Source organism: Nelumbo lutea, chromosome 3, assembly GCF_056320005.1.
Source record: "Nelumbo lutea isolate HS-2025 chromosome 3, American lotus-T2T, whole genome shotgun sequence".
NCBI lineage: Eukaryota > Viridiplantae > Streptophyta > Magnoliopsida > Proteales > Nelumbonaceae > Nelumbo > Nelumbo lutea.
This window is the reverse complement of record NC_142686.1, coordinates 21,176,609-21,186,507: the sequence shown is the minus strand read 5'-3', so window position 1 is coordinate 21,186,507 and position 9,899 is coordinate 21,176,609. Positions and strand designations below refer to the sequence as shown.

At 39.3% G+C, this 9,899-nt stretch overlaps 1 protein-coding gene and 1 pseudogene across 1 annotated transcript; both read right to left on the bottom strand.

The window, feature by feature from the left end:
- Positions 1 to 1,931: 1,931 nt before the first annotated feature.
- LOC148863484 (pentatricopeptide repeat-containing protein At2g22410, mitochondrial pseudogene) lies at positions 1,932 to 3,342 on the bottom strand (annotated as a pseudogene).
- Positions 3,343 to 6,908: 3,566 nt separating this feature from the next.
- LOC148863483 (putative calcium-binding protein CML16) lies at positions 6,909 to 8,010 on the bottom strand. The gene has a single exon (XM_088981702.1). It carries the CDS (start codon positions 7,749 to 7,751, stop codon positions 7,263 to 7,265), a length of 489 nt encoding a protein of 162 aa, XP_088837828.1. The 5' UTR covers positions 7,752 to 8,010; the 3' UTR covers positions 6,909 to 7,262.
- Between the last annotated feature and the right edge of the window lie 1,889 nt (positions 8,011 to 9,899).

Here is a 9,899-nt window from a genome sequence, read left to right as displayed (position 1 = left end):
CCCTGCGCTCTCTGACTTTCTTTCCTTTTGCAGGTTCTCGCCTCGTCCTAGTTCGAGTCTCTGTCTGAGGAACCTGATCATCCTTTTTTTTTCTTTGTTTGGTGGCTTTTGTCGTCATCAGTAATCATCTGGAAATCAGCAGTTTCCAGGTGTCATGATTATGTTAAGAGACAATTATCCCTTTACTCCAAATATAAGGGAGTTTTGTATGATTAAGTTTGTGAGTGCATTTTGGCCATCATCTCCGGTTACTGGCAACATGCTATTATCAATTGTCAAGCCTTATGATGCGGTGATTTAGGGGTTTCTTATAGTGTACTCTATGTTTGTGTTGTGTGAGGAACTTTGTTCTGACTTGATTGAGGTTGTTGTTAAAGACTCTTAACAAATCTGGTTTCAAGGACTTGAACCCCTCTTTGAAGGTCAAGGCTCATAGGAAGCAATGGTGGTATTCTTTGGGAGTGGGTTTCTTCAGGGATTTATAAGGAGGCTGTAGGTAAGATATCTTGGATGTTAAATAGCTGATTGTACACTTAGGATACAGAATTCTTATTAGCTATTATGCTAGGACGGGCTTATTAAAGACTTTCTTAACAGTACCATTCAGAACTTTGTGAGTGATATGCTGGTAAAGAATTTCATCATAATGTAAACAAGAGCATAATATATTACTATGCAATGCTGCCATGAATGATTTTCCAGAAAATGTAGGATTGTTAATAAGGGCCTGATAAACAAGTCTCTTCTGCAATATAATATATGGACTGGTTTCTTGTAAGTTATGAGGAAAGATTTTACTGCAAAATAAACAGAATTTTTTCTTCCATGGTCGTGTAGAGGGGGATGCAGGATGCAGTTGATTATATCAGGTGAAGATGCTAGCACCATCATCCTTGGAATTTTTCTCATTTGATGAATATATAGGGACATCTTGAATTCTGTCCCACCCCAAATAATGTATGTTCCTGGAGAGAAGAGCATAGCTGCAGATAGCTTAGCTCAGAATGGAGTTAAAAGGTTTGTTTGCGATGAAGAATTGATATGTTGTTTGAGGTCTAAGTCTAACCTGTATAGCCCCGTTCTGCGCATCTTTTGGTTTAAGCCAGTATCCACTAATTCTTGGGTTGAAAGAATTTACTCTGAGAATATTGTTTCATTATTATTGAAAGCTTAACGGTCTTGAATCGAGGTATAGGTTTATAACTTTAAATCTGTGCTGGAACCTGTGTTTCTATCCTTGTTCAGTTAGGTGCCATTTTTTTCTGAGCTAGTGGATACTGGTTTAAACCAAAACTTGTATCTAGCATGCTAGTATAATAAAATGATGTTATACTCGGTAAATTAGGTTTGGTTAGACAGAACCTGCCAGCCTGCTACTACAGTACTTCTGAGTGGTTTATTACTTACAACTTTTAGCTCCTTACATTGGACCATTCCCATGTCTTATCTTCAAGGTGTTTTTAATGGATGGTAACCAAAGTTCTGTATATGGCTGAATGATGAGCTTGAACGGTTTCATATTACAAGGCTGTTTGAGGCCCAACAGAGAATGAATGGGGAAAAATAATACTGTCTTTAAAAGAAAGGTTCTTACTGGAATGAAAAGTGTTACATAAGATGGTAAGGTGAAGGAACGGGGTAAAAGGCTGAAATTCATGATGATGCCTTGCATAGGGGAAATCCAAATTCTGAAATTTGATGTGAGGACCATCAGTTTTATGACCAAAAATCAACTTGGAAACTCAATTTCCTTTCATGTAGATCGGAGCAGTCCAAAGTTCAAAAATATAAAATGATTTCCATACCATGCCAAAGCTTGGATAAAGATCTACCATCTTCTGTTAGTTAAATAGAAACAATGAACCAAAACTTACGATAACACTACAGAAGGTTGTGTTTATTGTGTTAAGACTTTGAGACTGTTCGTATTTTCACTTATAAGTGATTCTTAATTTCCGCATTTCCATCTTGATCCCACAGGACAAGAAGCTGCCACCATTAGAAGGTTCTTTAAGCACTAGAGTATTTGAGCTAACAGCAACCAACCTGGAGTATGACATGGAATAATTTGCTAGTATTTAGAAATGCAGAAAATACTTCCTGCTTGCCATTTCTTATCGGTTCTTCTGGAGCAGTAAACAAATGTGGGGTACACAAGTAGAAAATGAGGCATCTCCAAGGGGATAAGGCATCTGCCAATGACCATGCTCACAACGTTGGTGATTGATCAACTAATCTCAAAAGCTTGTCCATTTGATGCAACGTGGACTTGATCTCTTTAATTTGGTGGTGTTCTTCATTTTCTCCGGCCACAAACTGATGAACCACACCACCCACCTCAATCAGACTACAACCTGGAGTTTTTGTTACCCCTCGGTCTCTCATCATCTTCCTCACTCTTTCAGCGTCAGCCCATCTACCAATGTTGGCATAGGCATTCGCTAGAAGCACATAGGAAGAAGCAATACCTGGATCTAACTTGTTAAGCTTCTTAGCAGCCCACTCCGCATATTCTACTCTACCATGACTAGCACAAGCGCTAAGAAGACTCTTGAGCACCAAAACATCTGGTTCCATGGGCATGGCTTGGACCAAATCCCAAGCCTCCTCAACATATCCACCTCGGCCTAGAATGTCAACCATGCACCCGAAGTGTTCTACTCTGGGTTCAATTTTAAACGTATCTTTCATGCACTTAAAATGATAGCGGCCCTCCTCGATTAACCCAGCATGGCTACATGCACTTAAGACCCCAACGAATGTAACATGGTCCGGTCTCAATCCAAGGCTAAGCATCTCATCAAAAAGAACAAGCGCTAGCTCTCCTTGTCCATGCATGGCGAGTGCTGAGATCATAGTTGTCCAAGCAAGTTCATCCCGCTGAGGCATTCCAGCAAAAACTTGAATTGCATCATCAATACAACCACACTTGGCATACATGCTAAGAAGTGCAGTGCCAAGACTGGCAGTTAAAAAGATCTGGTTGTGAATAACGTAATCATGGACCCACTTTCCTTCCTTAAGAGCACCAATATGCCCTGCAGAGGAGAGTACAGAGATAAGCGTAGCCTCAGTAGGCTCAACCCCAGCATAGTGCATCTCATCAAATACCAATAAAGCTTCCTTGTGACGCGCACCCTGAGAGTAAGCAGAGATGACAGCAGCCCATGACACGGCATTCCTTTCGGGCATCTGATCAAAAGCATGGCGTGCTTCATCAGGCAGGCCGCATTTAGCATAAGCCGAGACCAGAGAAGTCCATAAGACTACGTCTCTGTGGGGAGTTTGCTCAAACAGCTGTTTGGCAATGTTAATCAGGCCAGCGTCTGCATAAAGACCCATAAGAGCGCTTTGCAGAAATGGGTCGGGACCAAATCCAAATTTGATGAGATGGCAATGTAGGTGAAGTCCAAATTGGGGTTTCGAGATTTTGCTGCAGGCTTTGATAAGGAAGGTGAAGGTGAATTTGTTCGGAGGAACGCCAGACTGGAGCATGTGGGGGTAGAGGGAGATTACATGCTGAGGAGGTGAGGAACGGAGGATAGTGTTCCATGAAAAGGTGGAGGTGTCGTTGGGGATTCTGATCAAGCGGTTGATGGAATGGTAGTATCTTAGTAAAATCCGGTGGGACTGTTGCATGGGAATCGATCATTTATGCAAAATACGATGTTTTGTGCCGAAAAGATATCAAGCAGGGACGAGAAAATATATATATATATCTCTACACTTAAATTTTAGCGTTTTTAAAATTAGGATTTTAAAGGTTTAGGGTTTAAGATTTAAGATTTAGATTGTAGAAGGGAACCAAAAGCCTGGACCATTCGGGTGGCATTAGTTTTGTCTTGTATGTTAGTTACCCTCGAAATTCAAAAATGGACGAGCGCTTGTGAGGTCAATGTCAATGAAATGGGTTGAGCTTTGGTTGATCTACTAATCTTATCTTTAACCTGCCATTTCATTTTGAAAATACCTATACTATTGTTGTTTAAAATATATTCTTTTTCACAAAACGATCATAAACACTTATTGTTAAGCACTGATTTTTCAATAAGCACTCTCAAATTTCGCCTTTTAAAGAATGTTCTATTTAAAAAAATTCTAAAAATAAAAAGAATTCCCACTTTCTGTTTTTTTGTGGATAAGAAATATATAGAAATAAGCTAAAATAGAGATAAGAGCGAGTCAAACCAATCTAAGAGGGTCTATTGGCTCACAAACACTTTTAACCAACCAAGACAATTCAAGAAAAAAAAAAGAGTTTGGCTTCGGTCACTACAATGCCCGTTCAAACAGCCTTTACAAATGTTTTAAAACCAATCCAAAGGTTGAATTGTTTTTGCCTTTGGGTCGTGGGTCACCAGTTCGACTGACTGGGTCAAACGGTTTAGACCATGCCACATCAGCATATATATATAAATATATATTTTAACAATAAATAATGCACAAATATGTTTTAGATATATTATATACTTATATGTATTATTTTATATTAATTTATGCTTTTAATTTTTATTTATAAAAAGTATTAAAATTTGCAATTTGAGGTTAAAAAAGGGGGTTTTTTTCGCAAAAATAGTGGGTCACCTTGGGACGCATAAATCTTAAAGTGTTACCCAAAATAAAGAAAAAAAACACAATTGGGCATCGGAGTGCAAAGTTATGGCCTCCGAAAGTTTGCATGTATTCAGTGTGCAACCACGACCCAGTCACCGGGTCAAACAAGCCAACGGTCAAGCCGCCTAGGTTGTATGGTTATTGACCAAGTCAATGGTTTTGATTGTCTAACGGGTCTTGACTGGACTAGACTTAGAATCTTGGCCGGGTGATGGTTTGAATGGTTTGATCGATCGTGTCAACAGCTAGCAGGGTTGAAAGCATTGGCCCTTACAACATCATATTGAAAGTATCTCCGTACTTGTATGCTTTATTTCATGAAAAAATATTTCCAATGCAAGATTGCAAGAGGCTGTTCAAACAACGTGAACACGGGCTTGCACTGGCCAAAGCCGAACTCAAAAAAAAGCAGCCAAACTTTGTTAGGCCCTTCTTAGCCAGCTTTTCAGCAACCTTGTTTAAAGGCCATTTTACAAAGCAAAAGGCAAACATTACAGGATTTTACAGCTTTTAGAATATACAACGCAAATTTCTACTCTTAAAAGCTTGAATGAGGCTAAGGCAGTTGCTTTCAAAAACAACTTGAGAGACATGTAACCCTAAGCCTCAGCTTGGATAGGAGAGGATATAGAAACTACCATCAATGTTAATTACCTTACCAACGTGATCCCTTATCACTAACCAAACCCTGCCTTGCCTGGCAAGGAAACTACCATCAATGTTAACTTTAAGAGAACTTGGCAAAGTGATCGAATTCAGTGCTCACAAAACTATGTTCACATCTTTCGCACAGCCTTTTACACTATGCATTGTGAATATTTCCGTATTTGTATTTTTTTCATAGGAAGGTATTCTCAATACAAAGCTGCAAGGGACCGTACAAACAGTGTGAACATGGTCTTATGAGAACTGAAGTCGATATCCTTGGCGAAGGAATCTGACTAAAAGTATGGGAACGAACTTGACTTCTCAAGGGTTTTGGAAGGAGGCCGTCCTTTCTGGGAAGTCATGATCCTCTCCACCATCCTGCTAACCAAAATCTGAGCCAAGTTTGGATCAGGATCAACACATTCAAAAACAAACCTATTTCTTTGCTTCCAAATAATCCATAATAAAATGGTTGAATAGTGAAAATCTTTTTCTTTCCTATCCAGATCACCCCCCCACAACGCCTCACAGCACATCTCTGCTGTATATTAGAAACATCTTCCGATGAAGACATCATCATTTCTGATATTAACATCGGGAGATGTTTCTAATACACAGCGGAGATGTGCTGTGGGACGTAGTGGGGGCAGATTTGGTCTCCCTGCAACCTGTTGCAATTATAAACCCACAAGAATAAAATGGCCTTTTTTTTTTCTGTCGAGGACAGAAAATTTGTTCTTTTGGCTGCATTTGGTAAATATGTAAATGTAGAGCCAAGGTTGGTATTTGATAAGAATACATATTTGTAAAATTGAAGTAAATTTATTGTTTTATACAAAACGGGAACAAAATAGACTCAAGGTTGGTGAAAATAGATGGGATTCCAGTCTTAACATTATTAAACAAGATAGATTGCATTTACATTATATATATATATATATATATATGTATGGATTAAAATATCCACACAATACACGATTAAGGTTTTACTAAAACCCTAACCTTAAATGGTGTTAAAGATGAATTTTGGATAGATTAGGTCTTACATCGAGCTAGAGGTATCCAAGGCTGCATTTGGCATTATAAGGGCTTCCTTTTTTACAGTTAAAAACTCAATATTATTCATGGAGCATTTTAACTATAAAAAGGAGACAAAATCATAAATGCAGCCTAAATAGTAGATTAAAAGTTTCTAATATTGACTTTTTTTTTTTTCCTGTCTGGCTGTCATATAACAAGCTATATAACACACTTTACAAAAGGAGGCTTAATTGGGTGGGGAGGGGACAAAGTAGGATGCGTACGTGTTGGGCCTTACCAGTTACCACAGAGAACCCATGGTTACAACTTACACGGATTTGACCTGTGCTTCCATTGTGGTCTTGTAGAGCGATGCCAAGTGACCATTTCAATTATTTTATTGATATGTGGGTCCACCATAATTAACCCTAACCCATGAGCTTACACAATAGAAAATTAATAATTAGGCCGTTGTCATGAAACTTACCTCCTTTATGAGCTTGCCAATGATCCATCCAATGGTTGAGATGGTTATGAATCTCGTGAGAATTATTTAAGAAAAAAAAATGAGATTGAACACATAAAATGAAATATGTCCAAACCCTATAAGAATAAAGATAGAGAAATAATAAAACAACAGCCATATCTTTTTATTTGACAGTTCAAATATAATCAATTGAAGCCCAACATCTAACCAAATCCCTTAAATGAAAATACAATTTGGGTTTTGATAAAGTTTTGTTCCCCAACTAGAGAATGGAGTTAAGATGCTTCCCTTCGCTTTATAACCAAAACACTCTTTCTCCAATGAATAGAAGACCGGGTCAAATGCAGTTAAGTCAAATTAAAACCGCCCAAGACGTGGGGGGGGGGGGGGGGGGAGAGATGGCGATGATGATGGTGATGGTAGCATGGTTGACCATGGGCATGATGGCAAGGTAACACCATTGTAACAACCATCTCCGTTCTCCGGCCTCCGGCTATTTGACGGTGAGGCCGAGGAAGTCAGCGGCGGACCTGGCCATAATGGTGGCGAACTCGTTAAAACTAATGACCCCATCTCCGTTGCTATCCGCCTCTCGTATCATATCGGTGAGCTCTCGGTATGTAAGGGGCTGGCCCATCTTGGACATCGCTTTGGCGAGCTCTGCCGCGGTTATGTATCCGTTGCCGTCGCTATCGAAAGACCGGAAAACCTGCAGAAGTTGCTCCTGGTTGACGAATATCTCCTCGTTCATGTCGGGCAAGATTGCACTGACCAATTCGTCGAATTCGATCGACCCGTTACCGTTGCGATCCATGTTCCTGAGCAGGACGTGAATCTGATCACCTGTTGGCTTCAGGCCGAGAGACCGAAGGAGAGCCGCGAGCTCTAGATGGGTGAGGCTGCCGTCCCTGTCCATGTCGAAGCGCGCAAAGATGTCTTTGAGTTGTTTAAGCTGTTCAGATTCAATATGAATCTGAGCCATGAGGAGAAGGAGAGGAGGAAGATGGAGAAGAAAGAACGAATGAACGAAAGAAAGGGAAGCGAGATCAGGAATCTAGCAGTGTTGGGATTGTTGAGGGCAGCTGGTAAGGATGGGAGGTTGGTTTGTTATAGACGTGGGGTGGTGGTGGTGTTTGTGTGTTTTGGGATTGGGAGAGGAGAGGAGATGAGAATCATGAGATTGGTAAATGAATGACTGAAATTTGGGAAGCAAAGCGCGTCGGTGAATAAATATTATTTTTTGAGTCCAACTCAAATGGCAAATCAATTACGCTTGATTTTATTTTGTTGGGTAAGTTCAAGGAAGTTGCCTCAGCCCCCGCCCGTGGCCGTGGCAAACATAACTGGCAATGGCATTTTATTAATTCATATTGTGGAAATTTTTAATAATAATAATAATAATAATAAATTGGTGATGTGGGGTTTTGGGTATGGGGCCGTGGGCCCATTGGCCCATTTTATTGCCTATAAATGAACCTTTCCAATAGGGGAAAAAAAGAAGAGTGAATTAATTACAGACACCCACCCCTTTTATCTGTCATAAGGTGGAATTGCCAATTTGCCCATTATGACTATACCCATTGGAAAGCACAGTATTTGAAGATCAACCGCTCGTTCAAGGTGAAGATGATCTGCTGTTCAAAGTCGGCACTTCCGTGGAGGGCATGTGGTGTGGGCATGAATCGTTATCGGCCTTTGTTGAAAGAAACATAAAAAATGTTGGTATTTTTAAGAAATAAAGTCAAAGGGCAAAATGGTCAAAGTAATTTGGATATTGAAAAGGGAAAATTCTCAATTATTACCCGGTACTTTTGGCCTATTATTAATTTGGTCTCGAAACTTTAAAACACAGTAATTCAGTACCTAAATTTTTAAAGCATGTCAATTCAATACCTTCTGCTAATCAGCCCATTAATCATCATTAAATGGCATTTAAAAAGACATAAATGTCCTTCAAGTGTCATCTAATTCTCTTTATCAACTATTCAAACGTTGACAAAAAAATAAACGGTCCCAAATCCTTGCCTCTTCTATTCGAGAAAGTTGGAGTCATGTCTTAGTGGGCATTTTGGTGAGCCCAACTTTCTTAAATAGAAGAGGCAAGGATTTGGGACTATACATTATTTTATCAACGTTTGGATGGTTGATAAAAAAAATTAGATGACACTTGAAGGGCATTTGTGTCTTTTCAAATGCCACTTAACAACTACTTAACCATTAACGGGCTGATTATCAATAGGTATTGGATTGACACGTTTTAAAGTTCAGGGACTAAAGTGGCACTAGGCCCAAAGTACATAGTACTAATCAGAAATTTCCCTATTAATATGAATCTACACATGACAGTCAAATGGAAATATTCCATGTAGTTGACTCACCAAGGCTCGTTCGCTTTTCGGTAAGTTACTTACCTAGGTCTGGGTAAGTGCATTTACCCATGCTCTTTTCTTTCCCAGGTAAATAAGGCAATGACCATTTTAGCCCAAGGTTCAAAGTATCGATATGTATCGGCCCGTATCAACCAATACGTATCGTGCTGGTGGCTTCCCGATACGCCCCTATAGGGGTTGTATCAAGTCAGAACATGGTTCAAAGGGTAGTTGAGACTTAAACCGACCCCTTTGAACCGGTTTTGAAAAACATAAATAAAACATAAAAAAGCATCGATACAAGCCAATACGCGTGTCGATACTTTAAACCTTGTTTTAACCATAAAATTTCATTATTAAAAGGGGTATTCACCCACATAGGAGATGGGTATCACTTAAGTAATGATACCCAGGAAAATAAAGTTTTCCTGGTCCCCACATAAATATGAAAAAAGAACATGAGATTCTAAGTCAATGGAAACCAAAATTCATTGACCAACTTTCCCCCTCTCAAAAGCCAAAAAAAAAAAGAATGCCCCCTAAATGGTAATGGCAGGGGGCAAAGTGCTGAAATTTAAAAATATTGAGGATCTGTGTGTAAAAACAAAATTCAGGGGGCCAAGTGTCATGACCCCTAAGTACAATGTGGGTGTTGTAATTTATCAAAGAAAACATATTTTTTCTTTGTGAAGCTATAAGGCATAATTCATTAATAAATGCTCAGATTACAACCCAGGAAATGTAAGAAGCAAGAAAAAAAT